This window comes from Arvicanthis niloticus, chromosome 14 (assembly GCF_011762505.2).
Source record: "Arvicanthis niloticus isolate mArvNil1 chromosome 14, mArvNil1.pat.X, whole genome shotgun sequence".
In the NCBI taxonomy this organism is placed as follows: Eukaryota; Metazoa; Chordata; class Mammalia; order Rodentia; family Muridae; genus Arvicanthis; species Arvicanthis niloticus.
Window position 1 is genome coordinate 7,323,993 of NC_047671.1, and position 23,056 is coordinate 7,347,048.

At 49.1% G+C, this 23,056-nt stretch overlaps 1 protein-coding gene across 4 annotated transcripts in view; it reads right to left on the bottom strand.

The window, feature by feature from the left end:
* Mbp (myelin basic protein) overlaps positions 1-23,056 on the bottom strand; it is a 113,738-nt gene that overhangs the window by 17,589 nt on the left and 73,093 nt on the right. For 2 of the 4 annotated variants that reach the window (XM_034517760.2, XM_076912367.1), the window contains exons 4-5: positions 13,616-14,052; positions 6,417-6,494 (exon numbers count right to left, since the gene is read on the bottom strand). In XM_034517760.2, coding sequence (XP_034373651.1) covers positions 6,417-6,494; positions 13,616-14,052 — 515 coding nt within the window. The remainder of the gene's footprint in view (positions 1-6,416; positions 6,495-13,615; positions 14,053-23,056) is intronic. The other 2 variants (XM_034517758.2, XM_034517759.2) reach the window with 1 other exon arrangement.

Genomic DNA, 23,056 nt, shown 5'->3' on the forward strand with positions numbered 1-23,056 from the left:
ATCATGCCATCATCACTGAAAATGTTTCATTGCCATGTAATTAAAATGTAGGACCCTGTCATTTTCTATCAAAGAAAACGATAGGCCTCAACACCAGCAGTTAGGAACATTCTGTTCTGCCCACGGGAGACAAAATCAAACCAAGTTATTTTTTGATACGTGTTCCTTTCTTTCCTTTAGATTTAATTGTGAGCCTTGGTCCCACACACACTGGGCAAGCGTTCTGTTACCCTGTTCCTTCACAGCACAAACTAGCATCACGGAATGTTGCAAACATCTCAGCCACATGGTGGCGTCAGGACACTGTAGTCCTGCGTTCTCAGTAGTGCAAGCTTAACTGTCTAAACTGAACTCAGGCGCTGCTCTGTATGAGTGGGTCGGGCTTTGAGATACACTGTTTTTTCAGAACAGCCCACAGCGTGAGTTTAGATTTGATACAATGTTTTTTCCTCTGGGCAGGTGAAAACGGAAGCAAACATCTCCTCTCATCTGCGTTCCCTGAGTCTGACACCCACAGAGCCTCTTCTCTGGCAGGACCAACTCTGCCGCCTTTTCAAGCGTTTGTGTTTGTTCACGTTCTCCATGCCTTGGAAATCTTGTGAACAGCTCTCCTCATTAACACTGTCTCCAGAGGAAAAGGCCGCGGCTAGCTCCCTTCTTTCATGGTCTAATTGCCACACCTGTTTCTCACTTGGGAGTCAGTGGCAGGCAGGGTCAACATCTGCGAACCATTCAGCGAGGGTTTCATAGCTGAAATGAGTGCCACAGGCAACCAACACGTTTGACAGGAGTCTCAGGATGGGCTCAGGATGGTGACGGAGCGTGTCCACAGTGGAGACCATCTTTCCTCACTTCTGAGTTCCTATACCCTGGCTGCCCAGATGCTGCAGCTGTTTCAGGGCATTTCAGCATGTGTCCCTCTCAGCATCAGCTGCCCCAGTTCTGGCCTGGTTTACATCCACAGAAGAAGCTATGATACCATTTGTGATCAAACTGTTCCTGATAATCTCAGAAGAGAGTGTTATCTCTCTTTTTTTCCCTAGCAAAATCCATGCATTTTAAATTCTGGGGTCAGGGGTGATGTGCAGTCTCTCGTGTTTCAGGTCTTTGCCATGCATACGTGGGACAGAGCATGCACGTGTCACAGTCACCAATGCCGGTGACTGATGAAAGAGAGCCTCTTTTCTCCATGGCAAGCCAGGCAGTATCCACATGGCTTTTTCTACTTTCTGGTCAGTTATAGGTGGAGACCTCCGGCTGCCTCCTAACTTCACTGTGTTGTAATTGCACTCAGACAAGGCAAGGCCGGGATCTGCTCTGGAGACAGCCTGGGACCACCGGGCTCTATCCTTGTGTCCCTGGTGGGAGGAGGAGGATACTTTGCCACACATTCTAGTGTTGGGTTCCTAAGCATTTGGCCTGTGGCCACTTGTGAAGGGAAAGCTACACTGACGGCATCAGCTCCTTCATGATGTTCCAGGACATGAAGGATGAAGATTCCTTGGCTTCCTCTGGCAACTTTGGCAGTGTAAAGGTTAACTTCAGAATCCTCTGGATTTCTCACTTCCTTGGATGTTCACTTGAAACAGCAGTATCCACGTGGCTTTTTCTACTTTCTGGACAGTTAGAGGTGGAGACTTCAGGCTGCCTCCTAACTTCACTGTGCCGTATTTGCACTCAGAAAAGGCAAGGCAGGAATCTGCTCTGGAGACACCTGGCTTCAGAGAGTCCAACGCTGATGCCTGCTTCCAGATCTCTCCTGGACAGTGGGTCCCCAGAAGAGTCGGGACTGAAGTGAGCAAAGGGCCCTGTGGCATCTGCAGGAAGTCACCGACCAGGCAGTACTGCCTCTCAGCTTTGAGTAGGCCAGCAGCTTGGTGGCACCTTGTCCCAGCATCTTGTAGTCCTAAGGCTTTGTTCCTGCTTCCTTGTAAACATGGTAGGGGGTGGGTTGGGTATTGGTCTTAACATACCCTTTCTTTACTGCTTCCAAGTACCCATTGTTTTCAATGCTTCTGAGGTGTAATAGTTCATGGAAATAGCAAACAGAGGTCACAGGAAAAGAATATAGGAAACACTGATGATATGTGGCATTTTCTTTGGGGATAGGGTCATGCTATGTAGCCCCGGCTGGTCTTGAACCTGTGATTCCCCCTTCACTTACCTAGTGCTGGGACTGCAGGAAGCACCTGGTTTTGCGGCTTTGTACCTTTGTGTCTGTTTGTACAGTGTGTAGGCAGAGTGCAGGGTGGGGTCTGGTGAGGTTTCTTTGGAAGGAAAAGTGAGGTAATGACAGGAAGCCTTGGACTCAGCGCAGGACAGGGTGCTGCACACACAGTGCACCAGAAGGCTGGGCGCTCAGGCAGGCAGCTGACCTCCTGCCTTGATCAGCACTTGCCCCAGAGAGAGACACCACGAGCAGCCACAAAACCCATCCAAATCTGCCCAGAGCCATGTGCGGAGCAACCAGGAGGAAACTGGATTCATCAAACAGCAGGCAGCTCCCAGCGATGCTTGTGGGTTAGTCCCTCTGTGTGCACTCTGCAAGCTACACTTCCTGTGGGTGGAGGAGCACCTGCTGAGGCTCTGCCTTCCAGAGGGAAGGATCCAGATCTGTTATCTCACCAGATAGGAACCTCTCCTGAAGACAAGAGACCAGTGGACAATGTTTGCTGTATCTTTTGCTTAACAGAAGCTCTCATTTAACAACCGAGGAAACAAACTCCAGAGCCTAAACAAAACTGCCTGAGGGCAGTAGCAGCACAGGGTAGGTGGCTGGAGCTTCTGGGGCCTTCAGGTCAAGCACTCTAGGGGTGCTTGGGTGTTTCTAGAACAGGTTGGAAATTAACTACACAGAGAAGGTACTGCCCCTGTCACACACATCTTCCTTGCCTGATTAGCATAAAGTTCTCTCTGGATACCTAACAAGTCTCTGGTCATAGCTGCCTCACAAGTGAACGAGTCTAGCCCAGAGAAGGCCATAGCCCTGGGACATTCCATGGCAGACTGGTAGGATGAGACCTAACCCTCAGGTATCTGCCTCTTACTTTGTGACAGAAGATTCTAGAACCCCAGAGCTGATGGGTCTGATGCGGGGCGAGCCTTCCTAGAGCTGATGGATCTCATGTAGTTTGAGCCTTTTGAGAAACCTGTAGGGTTGTTCACAGTGGTGATGGGGTATGTGGCCAGGCTGGCAAGGAGTGAGAAGACTTCCAAAGGAAGCAGAGACCAAGGACCTGGTGGTGTGGACAGTGGAGGTGGCCATTCCTGTTCACTGCTCTCAGGGTTCCCACCAAGCCCCACACAGGGGACTCGAGAGGCTCTCCTTGTGGATAAGTTCCCCTTAGCTCCTAGCTTTGTTCACCATGTTCTCTTCAGCACACATGCTGCCTGCCTGGGTTTAGTCTATGCCTAGCAACCCATGATGCAGGAGGCGGGAGGAGGGTTGCCCATACAGGACACACCAGACCTGTCTGCACTTCTGGGGAGCTGCCCCTCACTCTGAGCTCTGCACCTGTTCCCACTCTGGAAGTTTTGCTTTTTCTTCTCAAAGGCTCTTCTATTTGTCCCCAGCTCCTTCCCATTTGCCACCCCCACCCTCACCCCAGGCTCCAAAGAATGAGCATGACCAGCTCTGAGAAAATGACTGGATCTCTTGGAACCGATGAATGCTTAGGAGGGAGCCTGGTGCTTGAGGGGGCCATTAACAGAGTTGGGAGCAACTCTTTCTTTGTGTGGGCTCCAGTACAGAAGGCGGGTCTTTGTTACAGGTCTTTAGCAGGCACAGAGGAGGAGGAGCAAGAGGAAATGGAGGAGGAGGAAGAGGAAGAGGAGGAAGAGGAAGAGGAGGAGGAGGAGGAGGTAAGAAACAACACATAATATAGTGACATGCATGATACCTGCCTCTCTACAGACACAGACAGAGAGGTGCCTTTTGAGCACAGTCAGTAGCATTTCCACAGCTAAAGAAAGAGATGAGGAAGCATGCTGGGCCATTCAGAGCCAGGACGGCCAGCTTAGCAGTGGTCACAGTGTCTTCTGAGTTTTGACTCAGAGACAAAAGACAGTGTCTTATATCTCTCGTTTTCCCTCACAGTAGACAAGCAAACATCACTCATGGCACCTAAGGCACCTAATAATGTCTGTCTGTTTTCCTTTGGTCCTAATGTGTGTCCAAGCCAGTTAGTTCAAACCCTGTTTGAACTAAAAGGGAATTCTGAAATAATAGATGCAAAGACTGTCACACTGGAAGCCCACAGCACGTTTTAGCATCCTGGGAGACAGCTTCCAGTTCCCGATGCAGTGGTTCTTAACCCTCCTAGTGCTGTAACCCTTTAACACAGTTCCTCATGCTGTGGTGACCCCCAACCACAAAAGTATTTTTGCTGCTACTTCATAACTGTAATTTTGCTACTGTTATGAATCATAATGTAAATATCTGATAAGCAGGACATCTGATATATGAAAGGGGTTGAGAAGCATTGTCCTAACGTTTAGGATGCCCTAATTTTAAATTGCTTTCCAGGGTGTGGCTTCCACCCAATGGCTTCTCCTTGAGAAGCCCATTTATCTCAAGTCATTAGAATATATGCACAGAAAAATTAAAATATATGCATTTGGGATGAAGATGTAGAAGATAGGAGGGGGTGGCCTCTTTCTGCTAAGTAAATTTTAAAGGAGAAAAGGCAAATATTCTGTTCATAGTTCCTTGCTGTGGGAAACCCCGGGGTTCCAGTCAAAAGCTCCATTCTCTATGCATAGGGTCTATTTTCTCAAGTCTGGGGTGTTGGCATCATTCAAGACAAGCCAAATGCTCTATGGTTTGGTTCAGTCATCTAGCCCTGGGTACCACGAGCCCCTTATTCCCCTTAGATGAAGCACCTGTCATTGTTACAGGACTCATACCTGTTGCACTAGCAGCATGCTAAGTCCCAAAGCATGGCGCTTGCTGGGCAGCTGCTGTTGCCCAAGGTCTTTCCTGGTTCAGGAAAGCCAAATAGATGCAGGGCCCAGCAAGTCCCAGAAGAGATGAACGCTGGAGGCACAGTGGACCCTCAGAAACTACTCAGGGGAAGTTGAAAGAACCCCTGCAGCGAGGCACAGAAAAAACCGAGCAGTAAACTCTGCCACATCAGACACCCTGCATGGGGCTTCCAGTCAGTCACTCACTTAAGAGACATCGCAACACCCCCAGGGCTCCCAGTGATGTTCATGTCTGGAGTCACCTCTGCCAGGGCCCTGGGCTAGACTAACCTTGCTTTCCTCTGCTGCCTTCTCAGCTTTGGCCCCAGACTGGCCCTCTTAGAGGCCAGTGGGAACACTCCACACTCTTCATGTCTCTACGGCAAGGCATGGGACAGTGACCTCCTCAAGAACCCATGCTTGCTCCCCAGGTCACCTACCTCAAGCAGAGTTCCTGTGCAAGCTTCTACACAGTCTCATTGTGAAGTGTCTGACCCAGGAAGTCCAAAGCCTAGGGTTATGGGTATCCTTCTTGCTGCCGGCTTTGATTGCTGGGAGCTCCTTCACCGGCTCCTTTTATTACCTTGCTGAAGAATTGTGTGGTCACCTGATCCCTAGGCATCCTTCCTCCTGATAGGTGTTCCATGGAGCATGGAGAATGTTCTACCTTTTTGTTTTCAACCTGCCACTGTCTTTGAACAAGACAGGTATCGAGATTCCTATGGCATGCGAGATTCGTATGACTGCGTGACAGTCACTGAGGGACATGATCTGTGTGGTGACATCCAGCTTGCATGAGGAGCAGTCCCAACTGTGCTTGATTGAAGGATGTCCTTGTCTCTGCCCTTCCCAGATTCACACACAGTATATTAATGTGGTTTTCATACTGAGAAGTGAGGACTGATCCAATCCATGCTATCTATGATACACTCAGAGGGACAGATGTCTGAGGACTGGACTTAAGGACACTTGCCATTTGAGTAAAACTAGACTGGTATTTGGAGTGCCTGACATCTGTAGGAGCTTGCTTTCAAAGCAGGTAGGGAACCTGAGCAGGCAATACTTTGGTGAGGTTGGTCCTTCCTGGCATCTCTTGGTGACTTTCCAACATGTGTGGCATTACAGAAGGCCACACCACAAGCCCACAGCTTGTTCCTGTTACGGTGACCTGACAACTCTGCCCTGTCCTTTGAGATGTTGACACCACAGACAGGATCTCTACCTCCTATGTGGGTTTTGAAATTTCTTCTTTGTTGTATGTGTTCGGGACCTTCTTTCCTATCTTTGTTTGGACTCACAGATATCCTGTAGACCTGTACCCCTGGGACACACTGAGCCCCTGAAGGAGGTGCCTGTCCTAATCCATGTGACCCTCTCAAAGGCCTGTCCACAGAGCTGAGAGCATTTTCATACACAGGTGACCCTTGGCTGGTGGGCTAGCAGCCGCAACTTACCTTGTACAAGTGGCACAGCCCAGGACGGCTGCGGGCATGAGGGGGCAGAGGGCTCCGGCTCTGCTTTAGCCAGGGTACCTGCCGAGGAGGACAGAGTGGGCCGGGTGAGTCCGGTGTGGGCACTGCCTGCACAGCCCCATAGTCCTCCGCAAATCTCTAGGATCAGTGGAGCCGACCCCCAGCAGGCAAAGAAATGTTTTCCTGTCTGGCGCTGTGGAGGTTTTTGGAGACCTACTGTGGAATTGCAATGGAATGGCTTCTTTTTTACACCGGCTTTTAATTGCAGACCTTTTTCTTACAGGAAAATGTGGTGGCATTTGTGCTGGATTTCCAAGTAGGAATCCGCAGTGGGTGGCACTCTCTCACCTTCTCAAGGCTTCTACAGAGCACAGGAAGCCGATTCCAGGAGCTGCGGTGCTCAGGGTCACGCCTGAGGTCACGTGGAGTGACACTTTCTAGCCCACGTTCTTTCTTGTTGGTGAAGCTCAGGGACTCCATACGCACACTTGCTTATTCCCTGGCATGGGCTATGTTACTCTCAACTGTACAGCTACACTTGTGATGTGGAGTTTACTCCTGATTTAGAGTGTCCTATACGCTATGAGAGTGTGTAGACATCAAGGAAGTTCAAGTAAGCTTCAAGAGAACAGAATCAGAGTGAACAGAAAAATGGCCCACAGGAGGCGTCTCTTTTTGACTGTTCACAGTGAAATAATCAGGAGAAGCAGGGAGTGAAAGGAATGGAAGAATTGGAGGGAGAGAAGAACAGGGAGGGGCAAGAGAAGAACGGGGAGGGGCAAGAGAAGAACAGGGAGTGACAAGAGAAGAATGGGGAGGAGCGAGAGAAGAAGGGAGGGGCAAGAGAAGAACAGGGAGGGGCAAGAGAAGAATGGGGAGTGACAAGAGAAGAATGGGGAGGAGCGAGAGAAGAAGGGAGGGGCAAGAGAAGAACAGGGAGGGGCAAGAGAAGAATGGGGAGGAGCGAGAGAAGAAGGGAGGGGCGAGAGAAGAACGGGAGTGGGGAGGGGCGGTGAGAAGAATAGGGAGAGAAGAACGGGGGGGGGGCAGAGGAGAAAGAACAGGGGTGTGGGGAGAGAAGAACGGGGGAGGGGAGAGAAGAACGGGAGGGGGAGAAGAGAAGAACGGGTTGGGGAGAAGAACAGGGCGAGAGAAGAATGGGGCGGGGAGGATCGGTGAAAGAAGAACAAGGAGAGAAGAACGGGGAGCTTATAGTGGTCAGCCAAGAGAGATCATCCCTCCAGGAGGTTCCAGACTCTTGCTCTGTTGCAGATGAACGGTCTTCTTAACCGTGGTTAGGGTGTCCTGCAAAAAGGTGGCTATAGTGTGACTCACTAGTCCCTCTAGAAGTACCACTGAACGTCAACACCACCGCTGGTCTGAGAGTGGAATGTCAGAGGTGACCTGCGCTCATCAGTCTGTCTCATAACCAAGAGTCCTCACCCATACAAGAGCGGCAACTTCTATACTAGCAAGAAATCCTGGCGACTTACATCTCTTAAATGCATTGGGGGGTGAGACAGTGAGCAACTGTGAGCATTCCTGTTAGAGTAAACCTCCTCGGGCAGACTTGGCTGTTCTCATGAAGAGGGAACCCTCAACTGAGCAAGGGAGGGTGACTAAGCAAGCCTGGGCTACACAAAAGATGAAGGAGCAACTGAGCAAGAGAGGGTGACTGAGCAAGCCCAGGCTTCACACATGGGGAAAAGATAAAGGATCAGCTTCAGTCAGTGTCCCCTTTGTGGACCACTGGGATGACATTTTTCATGAATGTCACTGTGAGCTCCTCATAGCCCTGCCAGGCCTGACATCTACAAACAGGGTGGACAGACGGCTTGGAGCAAAATCATGGTTCTAAGAAAGTATGACCTAGTGACACTTACAGAAGTGTGGTCTGTACCATGATGTCACCACTCCCCACACAGGGTTAAATAAAGAACGGTGAGCCTTCTCCTTGCTGTGCAGGTTCACAAGGGCTTATGTGTCACGTCAAGGTGACAGAAGTCAAATGGCTTCCACTGACTAACTCAGAAGCAGGTGCCCAAGTCTGAGGCAGACCTGCAGGTTGTAAGGCATGATGGGCGTGGGACAAGAACACCCTCTAGGGAGACACACAGGAAGAGTCACATTTAGGGGTTCCCTGGGGATGCTTCCATCTCCCTGAGCTGCTGTTCTCTGCTTTTTCTGTTCATAAACTAAAACAAAATACAGACTGTGGCAAAAGACCCACAATAGAGAAACAACAACACAAAACAACCTCAAGATAAAATATTAAGCCATGGTTTGAAGGGAGTGTCCAGTTATTCTTAAGTACTAAGCCAGTATCTTGACATCTCAGTCAAGATGACTTTCAGCATGAGCTCAAACAGGGTTGTTTTCCCTACAATGATCTATTCCTTCAGATGTCACGCTGTACTTTTCATCAACCAGTCAGAACTGCTTGTCACCAGTTGGCTAATCTCCCCTATCCTCACCTTCCTGGAAAGGAGTACCGATGATCAGGAAATAAATCTCTTCAAGTGGAATGGCTTTGAAAGGAGGAGGAGGAGGAGGAAATGCCATACAGACCACACTCGAATTCACTCGGTCTTTGCTTTTATCTCTCACTTATCAGCCTTCTAGCTTTCTCCAGCATCACCCTTTGAGGAGCCTGCCTGCCTCTCAGTTCAGTGGGAGGAGCCTTGTCACTCTGAACACACTTGGCCCTGGTGCATGAGATGGCTAGCACTGATTGCCAACCTGACATCTAGAATCAACAAAGAGACACTCCTCTGGGTTTATAAGGGATTATCTTGATAAGATTAATTGAGGTGGTAAGACCCACCCTAACGAGAACTCCGGGAGTTTGCTGGGCTGGGGTTCTGGACTGAATACAAAGGAGAAGTCCCTGATCCTGTCTGGATGCAGTGTCAACCAGCTGCCTCAGGCTCCTGCTGTTGTGATGTGCTGTATTGCAGACATGCGAGCTGAAACAACCCTTCCTTCAGCAAATTGCTTTACTCAGGATATTTCATCACAGCAACGGAAAAGTAAGATACTCTGTAACTATTTGCTGGGTGCCCCGGGTGCGTTCCTTTGTGCCCGCCCACACATCCCTTAGCATCCACTATACACTCCTTAAGCATTGCAAGAAACACAGGGGCTCTGTCTATGGGAAGGGGAAGAGTTAGATGCTACACTGTCATGCAGAGAGACCACCCTGAGTCTGGTAGGGACAGAGGACTCTGTGCCATTTCAGAGGTGGCAAGAGCTTGGGTGCCAGACTTACCTGTAGGTGTTTCTCAAAGCCATGGAAATGCCAGTCGCACAGTGCCATTAATGAAATAAAAATACAACTTAAAAAGTCCACGTGCAATTAGTACACCATCTTTGGTCTGTTAAAATGTTTAATGAGTGCGTACAAAAGCAGATACACATTTGTCTTACGCGGAAGTTTACAATAAAATCGGATTGTAGTACAACCACCTAAGGGGATCGCCATTAAATACAAACACAATTTACAAACGTTCCCACATGTATGGGAGGGCGCAACGCCCATCGAATTCCTACTTCAGTATCAGTAGATGGCTGTGACGACCGAGGCATCACAAAGGCAGAGTTAGTTAGATACCAGGGACCAATAACTGATTGAGTGAGGGTACAATCTCTGAAGCGTGAACTTGGACACAGATACTAGTGTGTCCATCACAGGCTGACTTTCTCCAGAGAGTCTCTGGGAAACTCTTGCCAAGTGGATTGGAGGCAGGGAGTGGTATGTGGGTCCCTAGTTCTGCTGCTTCTGCCTTGATCCCTGAGCTCTCTGTTATCAGAAGGCAATGACAAAAACTTCTTTTCTCTGACGGTGGCACTAGACTGGATCCCTGGGAGTATTACTTGGGCACTTCCACTGTGTCCTTCATGTAACCTCTAATGTCACCTTTCCACAGGATGGATGGCAAGTCTATCTGGACCCTTCAGTTGCCACGTTAACAGTGAAGACTAAACTAACTGTAGAACAGAGATACATCCAACAAAACTTAGGATGCCATGGGAAAGTATAAGGAAAGATGTTCTAGCTGATTTACTAGATCCATCACACCCAGTACTTAGTGATAGAAAGCATCTTAATCCTATCCTGTCAAAATTAGAGGCAGAGCAGCCATCTGAAGACTGATCAAAATACCTGCTCTAACAGGTCAGAAATGACAATCTCGGGTAAAAATAAATAGAAACAAACAAACAAACAAAATACAGGTGAAGGGCATCCCTCCCTCCCAGGAGAATGGAAGATGTCTTCTTGTGGCACCTGTGTTATCTGGATGTGACACAACATGACCAGCTTAGGTGAGATGCTACTTGCTCTGGGTGGGAAGAGGAACCTTTCTAAGATTTGTGTTCTGAGACACTGTCTGGTGGGCCTGGCACTAAGTGAGAAGTAATGGGCTGGGTGCAGGTGTCTTTGTTCTTTTCTTCAAAACCACCCCCTCACAGCCTCATAAGGCCTAGAAACCCATTCCTCAGAGCCCATGGCATAGCCTCCCTTTCTTCCCAGGACAAAGGAGAATGCTCTCTGTAAATGGACTTTTCACCACCACGGATCTCTCTCGGAAGAATACGCCTTCTCAGGGCGTTCTTCATGTGCTGCCTTTGAATGTCAGCCTGGAAAAAGCACAAAGGCTGGGTGTTGTCCCCGCATTCTGGGAGCTGGGGGTGGTGGCTCTGCATGGCACGGAGGCACCACGTGCCTGGGGAGGGAGGATGCAAGAGACAACAGGACCAGGAGTCCCTCTGCAGGGTGGGGGTGGGGGGAGGTTCAGAGTCTCCCAGGTTCTATTTGGGGATTCTTTTTCCATACAGGTGGGTCACATAGCTGCATCTCCAGGTGGCAGGTGGTAGCACTACCAAAGCACCCTGCATGTGTGTTAGATGCCTATCTTAGAATGACAAAGAGGGTGCTGGCTTTTATCACAAATGATGGCTAGCCTTTGGACTCTATTCTTTGCAACTTTCTTAAGGGCCTTTGTAGTATAGGAAAACAAGCCCTGCTCCCCCATCTTATAAACATCACAATGCAAACAGAAACAAATACTCCTGACAGCTCATAGCAGTTAACTGCCCCTTACTGCTTCTATGGTGATAGCGATTTATAGTCAGGTGTAGAGTGAGTTAAGCCTCCATCATCAATGTTAAACAAACAAGGACCCAGAATCAAAGAGGCTTGGACACCATGACTGGACCCCTGCTGTGTGCCTGGGCACGGAGCTTCCAGCAGAGGAGGCACCTTTGACTGAGCCCAGGACAAGCTGCAGGAGAATACAGGAGAGCATCAACACAAACTCTGTATGGAACTATCTTGTATGCTAATTTAAAAAAACTAATAAATAACAAGACCATAAGGACCACACATGCAAACGCCAAGGGACTGTTTTTTTTTTTTTTTTTTTGTATGAAGGTTGTTCATTTAAATAATCCTTCATATTCCAAAAGCACAGTAAAGGTGCAAAAAATTGACACCTTAAGTTTCAAAAAAAAATCCCAATTATTTAAAAAATTATATATATACACACATATATATATGTATATATATGTATATGTATGTATATGGCGAATATTTGGACTGCTTCTGAGTTTTGAATTTCTTCTTTTAAAAATTGGGAAAGCATGTGATTTTTAAAGCAGTGGATGGAGAGGCACATCTGTCCACTCTGGGAGCTCCGTGGAGCAACACAGGAACACGTCATGGTGTTTCAACGTGAACCATGACCACAAAACCGGTTCCAGAATCTGTACCTTCTAACTCTTTCATTTTTCCTGCAGAGTTTAAGTCCCGTTCTTTCAGCTGCATGGACTGGGTGAGGCTGTGTGCATGTGCAGGCTTGGTTACACAGATGGACCTCCAGGGGGCAGCCACGAGCCTCTAGACCTCAAGCGCCTTGAGAAGAGTGCTTGAAAGGCCATTGTAATGTCAATCAGCATTGGGAACAAGATTGATATCTCAACCTGAAGGCAATACCTCTAAGTACAGACTGTGAAGGAACCTGGTGCAGCTTGAAATCTGTTAGCAAGTAAGACACATCCAGTGTTAGTGACAATCAAGTAGCTGTGACATCCTAGGTGAGGGCCAGACTGCAGCTGAGACACCAAGGGGCTCTGGTGGCCACAGGGCAGGAGAGCTGTCACTGAGTCCAGCAGTTCACAACCACCCCCACTTTCAAAAGTGTGGCTGGAGACTACAGCATTTCCGAAACTGCACTGCCAATGGCCCTAGAGCCGTGGAGTGGCCTTTGCCTCACACTTCAGTCAAAAGCCTTTTGAGTTCTCCAGGGCTTTGAAAGCAGACACACCTTACAGGCAGAAAAATCTCCCAGGCTGTGAGGGCACTCAAAGACCAGGGCTTGTTTTAAGTGTCCCATCCACATTTCCATCCAACAGAGTCATGGAAAAAGCCATACACGTACAAGGTGGTAGCCACCTGACACTAGCTGCCAGACAAACCTGAACCACAGGCTCATGCTAGCCCACCCCAGATGTTACCCTTGGAATCTGGACCACCGGCACCATTTTATCTTCTGATACATTTTAATCCATAGGACATTTGTTTTTGAAACATCGTGAAACCCAAGTTGTATTTAAATTAATGGAATCACACAAAAGATTTTTTGTCATAAACATTCATTCATCCCCCATCCCCAGCCAAACTACGTAAGACAAAGGGGAAAGTTTGCTGGAGGTGCAGGGGTTTGCTCGGCAGACCTCCTCCCCTCAATTGGACCATTGTTTCACAGCGGCAAGAAATTAGCAGCCTGAACCCAGCAGAGAATGAGCACAAATCAAGATTGAAACCGGAAGCACTGTGCAGAGGTGGAATCGGCTGAAGCCCCAGGCATAGGGCATATACATCTAAGAATCGGTAGTTTCAATGCTACATCTGGGGTGCCTCAAAATTTAGAATGCAGAAGGCCCTTGCATTCCTGAATGACACCCAACTGCAGTCCCTTGTGAAGAGGACAAAGGGAGCAAAACAACTAGAAATAGGCCACTCCATGCCCACTCCCCGAGGCCATCAGCTCTGTCCGATCAGGGCCAGTATCTCAGACACAAGGACACGTTTACTCTGCGATGGTGACTGGCCCAGTTCACCTGCCCACCTCTCCTTCCTTTCTGAAGTTAAACCCACAGCTCCTCTACGCCTCGGAGCTCACCTTGCCAGAGCCCCGCTTGGGCGCACCCCTGTCACCGCTAAAGAAGCGCCCGATGGAGTCAAGGATGCCCGTGTCTCTGTGCCTTGGGAGGAAGCCATGCCTGGCATGGTCCATGGTACTTGCTGTGGCCAGGTACTTGGATCCGTGTCGCTGTGAGGGTCTCTTCTGTGATGCCATCACATCCAGGCCTTCGGAAGCTGCTGTGGGGTCTTCTTGGATGGTCTGGAGCTCGTCGGACTCTGAGGGCCTGTCTTTGAAGGTGTTGTCCTCCCTTCCCGGGGCATCTCGGGAAAAGAGGCGGATCAAGTGGGGGCGGTTCCCTGGGTCAGCTGGATGGGCACCTTGCCAGTTATTCTTTGGGTCTGCTGTGTGCTTGGAGTCTGTCACCGCCGTGTCCTCAGCCGAGGTCCCATTGTTCTGGATCGCATCTGCCTCCCCTGCAACAACAATGAGATATGAATGTGGGCCTGTGCAAGGCCTAGAGAAGAACAAAGCTGCTTTCTTCCTGGGGTCTTGAACTAGCTGTCTCCTATAAAACGCACAGATATGCGCAGGGCCCAAGGAGTTTCATAGCACGTTGGATTGCCCCAACCGGAGGGAGCTAACCTGGATTGAGCTTGCTTGCTATACATGGGGCCATCTTCAGGTCCTCATCAAAAGAACCATCCCAGAGGGTGATCTGAGAGCCCACAGCAATTACGCCAAAGCATTTCCTGAGTTGCTCACTGTACCAGAGAGCTCTGCAGGTTAGGTATCTTGTGGGCTGTCTAGGGTCTAAAAGGCCACCAGTGCACAAGCTCCAAGTGTGAAACCGTTGTTTGACAAAAGGAGCTGTTAGTGTTCTCAGTGGAGAATAGAACTTCCCACATCTTTATGCAGCTTACAGTCCAGAGAAGCAGGGCACAGAGCATTCCTGTCCCGGATTCCGCTGGAGGCCTCTGGCTCCGGGAATTGCTTACTCAGGGCATTTGGAGCTGGCTCCTCTGTAAGCCTAAGTAACCAGACTGCTTCACCGGGGACATGAGCAATTCACAACCAGGACTACGGAAAATACATTTTCCTCACCAATGGCTGCGAGTCCATTCTCTCTCAACTGAGAGTGAGGTTTAAATGGATGCAATTTAACCTCCTCTTCCACCTCTGTTACTGACCTGTGGAAATATGGTTACATCACACTTTCCTATAGTACCGTCTATTTATCTGCTTACTTACCCTCTCTCTATTGATAATCCTTCAGTCTGTCCATCATCTGTTCATCTTATCAATCCATCCATCCTCTGTCTATTCTATTCATCCATCCACCTATCGTCCGTCTGTCCATCCATCCATCCATCCATCCATCCACTCACCCATCCATCTGTCCACCCAGTGGTATTCACCTGACATTATTCATCTATCCACTTCTTTATCTGTACTTAATTCACCCCGACCTCGTCCATCTGCCCAGGAATCTATGCACACATGCACCCATGCACTCGACTATGCATGCATGCATGTGACTCTGCATTGCTGGACCTCCATCTACCCGTCGTCGATCAGTTATTGAATAGGAGAAAAGGGATGCATGTCTCTAAATGTTAGAGACATGGCAATAAACAGGATCTGGTCCCTTTTCTCACAAAACTTACATCTTAGTGGGGGAAAATCGGATGAAGAAAATGGATGCTAAGAATTGAGTGGCCCTCCCCCAACTGAGATTTTCATATCCTAGTCCTCTCTCTGCCTGTGACTGTGACTTTAACTGGAAATAGAGTCTTGAAGAAGTGACCCAGTGAGGACAAGCTCATGGGTAGTATGGTGGGTGCAATCCTGCAGTTGGGGTTCTTGTGAGAGAGGAAACCTGAGACACAGAGACCCAATAATGCAGAAGGAATGTGGAAGGCAGAGGAGACTCAGAGATGCAACCACAGCCATAGGACACTGAGGAATGCTGGCACCATCTGCATGTAGGAGCCATAGAATGGACTCTTGAAGCGCGTGGCTCTCAAACAGCTCAGTTCTGGATTCCTGACCTCCACAGCTGAGTCACTGGACCCCACAGTGCAGTAGCATGTCAGGTAGCATGTGTGTGCTCCCTCATCAGGAGACTATGAAGACAGACAGCAGGTGAAGGGCCAACAAGAGGGCCCTTGGGAGGTTATCCCTGATGATGGACAGTCTAGAGCCCGAGGGAAGAGGCTGGAGTGATGGAGCAGATACACCCTGGAGGCCTAAGGGGGAAAGAGCTCCAGGTCCTGCACTGTTCTGGGAGATGGAATCCAGGAGGCAGAGGGATCGAAGGTAGAATGGGGATCATTGTCTGCTGAAAGCTGATTTTGGAAAGGGCAGAGGTAGGCCCTAGTTGCAGAAGGGTTGGTCCAGGGAACATCCTAGGCATGGATGAGGAAAGAGAATTGTATAGCTTAAGAGTTCAGACCATAGAGACCCTCACATGACGTGGTGTCTGGGCCAGAATGAGGGGACAGGTAGTCTGATGGACTCTCCAGGTTTATACTCTGGGGAGGCAGAGAGAAGGAAGAGGCCATGAGGGACGAAACAAGGTGGCTGTGGTGGACGGTTTCCTTTTAGGTGTCCTCTAGTAACTGTGTCAGGGCATCATAAGCATCCCAGTTTCCATGGCTCATCAGAACCAACCACAGGACATGGACAACTCCATTGACAGCCCTGGTACATCACAGCGAGAATGGAGCCCAGCCCATCAAGAAGTAGATGTGACCACAGTTGGTGGTGGGGCTACATCCCATCCAACAGCAAGCTCATGGCCACACACGTATAATCCCATCTGCTAAGGTACTGCTTGGTGTTTTGTTGTTGGAGTATTAGGGAAGGGGGTTGTCCCTCAGACTTCCTGCCTGGAAGAGATTCCAGATTCCCCAAAGGAAGATGTTCATCCCAGGCACTGTGTGTGCACTGATTACCTCTCAAGGATGCAGCACAGGGATGCTGCACAGGGATGCAGCACAGGGATGCAGCACAGGGATGCTGCACAGGGATGCAGCACAGGGATGCTACACAAGGATGCTGCACAGGGATGCTGCACATGGATGCTACACAGGGATGCAGCACAGGGATGCTATACAGGGATGCAGCACAGGGATGCAGCACAGAGATGCAGCACAGGGATGCAGCACAGAGATGCTGCACAGGGATGCTGTACAGGGATGCAGCACAGGGATGCAGCACAGAGATGCTACACATGGATGCTACACAGGGATGCTACACAGGGATGCTGCAAATGAGCATGCCTGACACCCATCTCTCCATCCACCTCACAGGGCCCAGATGGCCAGCAGAACTTCCAGAGATAGATGGCCTCGGGCCTGGTGAAGGACCCACAGCCTTGATGCACAACTTCTGCAAGCTGGGTAATATAGGCATACTAATGAGAAAAAAGATTAATAAGGTTTCACTCTGAACAGTCCCTTTGGGGGTCTTTGTTTGTGTTGAGATGTGAGGGCTAAAGTTCACCATCAGTGCACAGAAACACCCAGGAGATGACTAGAATCATCACGTAGGAGATGGGTAGAAGCACAACTAGAATTACCTAGGAGATGAGCCTATGGGCATGTGTGTAGTTTCTAGATTAGGTTAATTGCAGAGGGAAGATACATCCTAGATGTGAGTGGCAAGGTTCCACCAGCTAGGGGCCTGGAATGAATACACTGGAGAGAGTAAGCCAAGCAGCACCCACCTCTGTCTGTCTGTCTGTCTGTCTGTCTGTCTGTCTGTCTTTGTCTCTCTTTGTCTTTCTGTCTCTCTCTGCCTGTCTCTATCTTTCTCTCCCTGTTTTTGTCTCTCTGTCTGTCTGTCCGTCTCTTTGCTTCCAGACTGAGAGTGCAGTATGACTGGCAGACTCACTCTTACAGTCACTTTTTTTTTTTTTTTTAAACTATGATGGTACCTTCCAAGTGTGGGGCAGAGTAAACCCTCTTCTCCTCAAGTTCCCTGAGTCGGGTATTTTGTCTGAGCAACAAGAAAACTAACCACTGTAGAAGTTGATCTGGGGCATACTGGGTTTTTAAGTAATTCTGGAAGAGGTGCACTTCCTGAGAACATACTCTCTGCCACACATGATCCTTAAAATCTTGGTGCTGGTAACCAGGGCAAGTCTGTAGCAGGGCTTTCCTGGCTGGGGTATCTCTGCTTCTCAGGATTCACACTTGTTAAAATCTTGGGTGACAGGACAGTTTTGTTGGAGGGCTCTCCTGGCTGGGCTCTCCTGTTTGCTCTCAGCAGTTGTTCCTTGGGGCCAGCATAGCTGACATGCGATTCACACCAGTCATGTATAGACTTGGTGAGTGTCAAACTCACATGTGTGTACTCACAGAGGTAGACAGAATGCCATTAGAAGTCCAGCACAGGCCTGCTGCTTCCCCATCTGTAGTTTGTGTTAAGTGCTTACACAGAAGGAGCTGTCATACACTACCAGAGCTGCTGACAGAATCAGGCTGACACTGTGCAGTCTTTCTGTTTCCAATGTCCCAGGTGATGGAGGGGAAAAAAAGGAACATATATAAAATGTCTCCTGGTTGGAAACGCCAGAAGACTTCCAACTCCAGTTGGCCATCTGATTTCTCAGCATGTTATTATCCCAAGGTTTCTAGGGTAGGCTGAAGTGACCTGGTACTCAACAACTGCAGAGCTCACATGGGCTCCTCTGATCAGATATTGTGTGTGGCCACATGGATGACAGGTCACTGGCTCTGGAACAGCTGATGTGAAACCCAAGGCAGGCCATGCCCTTGGTGTGTATATTAACAGACGTTTGCATAAATGCAACACCCACACCCCAGAGGCTTCCAAACTCATCAAAGCCCTGTAGGTCTTTAAACTGACCCACAAATGACACTGACGACTGTCGGTAAAGCGGATGAGTGAGACCTTATTCCAAAGCTGCACCACAAACCCATCTCGCAGTATAAATATTTGCTGATGACAAGGGACTAGGCAACCCTGACTCTGAGAACCAGGATGGCTGTGGTCTCATCCAGGCTTCTGTTGGATGATGCGTGCCATCATGACGGGCTCTGTGGAAATAGGCCATTCAGTTCAGGGTGCCTAAGGAAAGGGCAAGGCTGAGTGGGCAGAGATGTTTGCTGGCACCATTCCTCATGGCCACTGGCTGGACTCAACAGGACTCTGTCACTGTACAGTGTTTGAAAGGCACACACAGCACTCTGAGGTGCTGTGGAGAGATGAAGTTTGCAGGGATGCAGTGATGACTTACAGGTGGAGGCCGGGCAGGAGCGCCCAGGAGCCTGGTTCTGGAGTTGTGCTATAAATTCTGTAGCTGACAGAAATGAATGCAAATGAGGGGAGAATACAACAGCTATACTGTGAGGAATTAAATGCATTAACAAAACACAAGCACATCTGAATACTAATATTTTTACAACAGTTGGGCTTTGTGTCCTTTGAATGCAGTTATTTGTGAGATACAGAGAGGCCTCTGTGTCTCCAAAGTGGCTCCTCCCTTCCTGCAAGAAGTGTGGTAAGGAGTCTAAATCTGCCATCCATGGCCCTACGGTGGGATGCATACAGGAACGCTGCCTTGGTCAAGTTAGAGCTGGGAGGCCTTCCACTCAGAATGGATCTGTGTCATCCTTAGTGACACGCCCAGATCTGATCTTACCAAAATGGGCACAGAGTAACACTTTAGTCTACAGCTAAGCCCTAGAAAGCTTAGGTCAGATGACAGCCTGCCCATCAGATAGGTGAAGGGAGGTGTTCTTCTGAGCAATTCAGGGGTGCCAGGGATTTTCTGTAGCCTATAGAGCACAGAAACTCACAGGGCCCTGACATTTGGGGTGACATTTACGGAAGTTCTCCGGAGTCATGACTCTAGGAGGCTCATCTTTTGCTGAGTTGACCAGCCGAGGGGCAAAGTAGCCCATCTTCCATGTGAGCTTGGCTTTCTGTCCAGTTATCTCCATGTTTAGAGTTCTCTTGTGCCATTGATTCTTCCTTCAGAATCTTTTCCATGTGATGACAGCCACGAATCTCCTCCTCTTCTCCCTCCCTCTATCCTTTCTTCTTCCTCCTCTTCCTCCTCCCTATTTCTCCTCTGACCTCCTCCTCTTCATCCTGCCCCCACACCCTGTGTCGGGGTTTTTTTTGCTCCATTGATGTGCCCCTCAGGTCTTGTCATGGACGTCCATCATGTATCAAATTACTGAGTGGTCCAGGGGTACGTCCACACCAGGCTGGCAGCTTGTGCATCCTCTAGACTCCTCTGTATCCTCCACACAGAGGACATACTCCTCCACCTGCTTTGCCTCTTGTTCCTCAACAGGACACCACGTGGGTCACATGTGAGAATTGGCTCAAAATTGTCCCACCGAAGCCCACTGTGGTCAGCCTCTCGACGTCTTCAGACCAGCCATGCTTGTCTGGATTAGACTTCTTTGTGCTCAGCGAGCACTTCAGGGTCTGCCTCATCTTCACTTGCCACTGCTCCTCTGACTATTACTATTTTATATGTCCTTTATCTTTATGTAAAAAAGCTTTGTGTGAGGGTTCACGTGTGTGGATGTTTGTTGGGCATAGTATGTATGTGGGTGTGGGTGCATGTGTGCACAGCATGTGTGTGTGGAGATCTGGAGATAACCTTGGATGGTGGTTCTCACCTTCTACTTTGAGACAGGGTCTTTTGCTGACTGCTGTCTATATCAGGATAGCTGCCTTTGGGGGATTCTCCTGTCCTCACCTCCCGTACCTTCACTGGGCACTCACATACTGCTACAGATTACAGGCATGCTATTATGTCAGGCTTTACGTGGGCTCTGGGCTTCTGAGTTCAAGCCACAATGCTCGAATATGAGTTGCCTTATCTATAAAGCCATCTCCCCAACTCCAAGTCCTTTATTTTTGAGACAAAGTTTCTCTATGTAGTTCTAGACTAGCTTTGAGTTTGTGATTCTGATTGCTGGGATTATGGATTCACACCATCATATCAAGCCAACGAGTCATTTTGAAGCATGAATTTTTCTTAAATGTTGAAACTCTCTAAACCCACCATTGACTGGGTCTGCTTTAGAAATCAACACAAATTTTGTAATCAACATAAGAAGTTATGTAAATCAACATCAATTATGTAATCATTTGTGGCTATGCAGAAGGCTTCATAGATGTAATCATTCATCCGGGCTTCCAAGTACCAAGATAAAGAATTCAGCACCAGAGTTCCGTGAGAAACAAACCATTGCATGTGCTGGAGTTTGCCAAGTCTTCAGCCCGTGTGTGTGAGGTGATCTGCTACCTGCAAAGCGGAACAAGGGAGTAACAGAGAGCAGACATCATTACGTAGCTATATGCTGCTTCTGGGGGGGTCTCCAAAGGCCCACAGGGGTAGCTCTGAGGCAGATCTTGTCCTCCTGCCCACAAACTGTCCTTCGTAAGTCACCGTGCTGAAACGTGCAACAGTGTATTGTACTTGCAAATGGGACAGCAGGGCCACCAGTCCCATCTGGAACTTCTAAGGTTCTCCACTGTTGGCTGTAGTTCAGCGTGAGGGTCTCACTCATTGTCCTCCTCAGACAACACTGTTGTCTCCAGTGAGTCACGGCTTGAGGCTAGTGTGTGCTCCATCTGCTCCATCTGCTGTATCCATAAAAACCACATCCCCGAAATAGCCCTTTGCTTTCCCATACACCCCAAATATCCTACCAGATATCTTCTTAGGATACCAGATATCTTTTCTGGACTCTCTCTAAGAAAATGTGGGTGTTTAAAAAGTGTAAACAGAAGCATGGGGTTCTGGGTTCCCAGAGGATGAATGGGGACATAGTAGGAGGGCATGCGTTTCCCTTCCTCCTTCACTTCCGCTACATGGTTCCGTGCACAAATGCACGTGAAGGAAACCTGAATAGTAGGCAATATGGGAATGGGATACCACATGGAAAACCTTGGACAGGGCCAGCTGCCTTCGGGGCTCAAAGCCTTTGCACAATGAGGGCTACTCCATCTGGTTATGTCCATCACAGGGTCAAAATCAACAGCTGGATTCCACAGGATGGTTGAAGTGATTTTGGCATCTAGGGTCACTTCAGGAAGTATGGTCCCAAGTAGAGCCATCTATCTAAACATGCCCGAGCAGGCCAATTCCTACTTGCTAACTCAGGATTAGAGAGACAATTCCTATGGAATTTGTAATGTGGAGAATGTGTTACTAGCAGCTTGAGATTTGGTTTTTGAACTCATGATTTAAAGCATGTGCCTTCCTTTCATGGTTTTGGTCAGGTGACGTGCTAAAGATTCCTACTGTGTGGTGCACACTAGCATACAAGCTGGTTGCCAGCCTTCTCTTACATGACCGTCTGCCTCAGCATAGTGAGAACGGTGAGAATCTGAACCCCAGCCCCTCCCCAACCCTGTCCTTGCGTGTGGCCACTTGGCTGCAGCAGAAATCTTGAGGTCTTCATTGGTCTTTTTGAGGTCTTTTGAACTTTCTTTACAGGTGAGAAATACTTGGGAGGTTGTGATGGTCTCAGCCAGAGAACAGTTAGCTAAGATTTTAGCTGCTTCCAAAACACCAGAGTGTGACACTGTTTCTGTGGCCCCAGGAAAACTACCACACACCCCTCCCCCATCCCGTGTGTGTGTGTGTGTGTGTGTGTGTGTGTGTGTGTGTGTGTTGGGATACAGGACACCAATGATGTGAGGTAAGTCAGTATGACTTTCTCTGGGGTCCCTCTAAAGCTCAATTGTTTGCTCCAATCTGTGGGAATTTTAGTTGCAGCAGCTGTACAGATAAGCGGATAAATCTGGAGACTGCCAGTCTGGCCAGCTCGGGGGAGGCTGCTCAGAGCTCTCTAGCCAAGAAGATGTGTGGCTCAGTGCCTCTGTACTCAGTGAGGCTGGCAGGTGGGGATCCGCAGGTTCCATCCCCTCTGGATATGGATACAGCGGGCCTGGGCAGCAGGGCCTTGGCTGTTCTCTCAGATACAGTCAACGGATGAAGAGTTGAGGTCTGGGGCCACCAGGGCAGAGTTAAGCCTCAGTCACTGGCACCTAGCCCTGGATGGAAATCATGATATGTGGTTTGGGGCAAGGTGTAGGCACATAGCTGCATCTAGCCCTGCTCCCACCTGGAGAAGAGGGGAGTGGGGACACCTATAGGCCTCTAACCACTTGGCCTACTTGAGAGGCAGCCTGAACCTGCAGAGGAGCTGTGGAATCTGGAAGTGTGGGCCAGGCTAGAGAGGACCTTCCTTGTTCATGGAATACTTCTGCCACTGGCAGCCTGGGCTTGGGGTCACCTGGGGGGGCATAAGAAACAAAAAAGCCCATGGTGTAGCCTGTGGACTTGCTATGACAGAAATTCTGCATCTATGAAAGGCACGTGGCTGCCTGCCAGGCTGCCCGCGGCAATGGCTTCAAGCTCTTCCACAAACGAATCTTGTCAGCCCACCCGTCACACACCAATGCCTCTTTTGTGTGCTC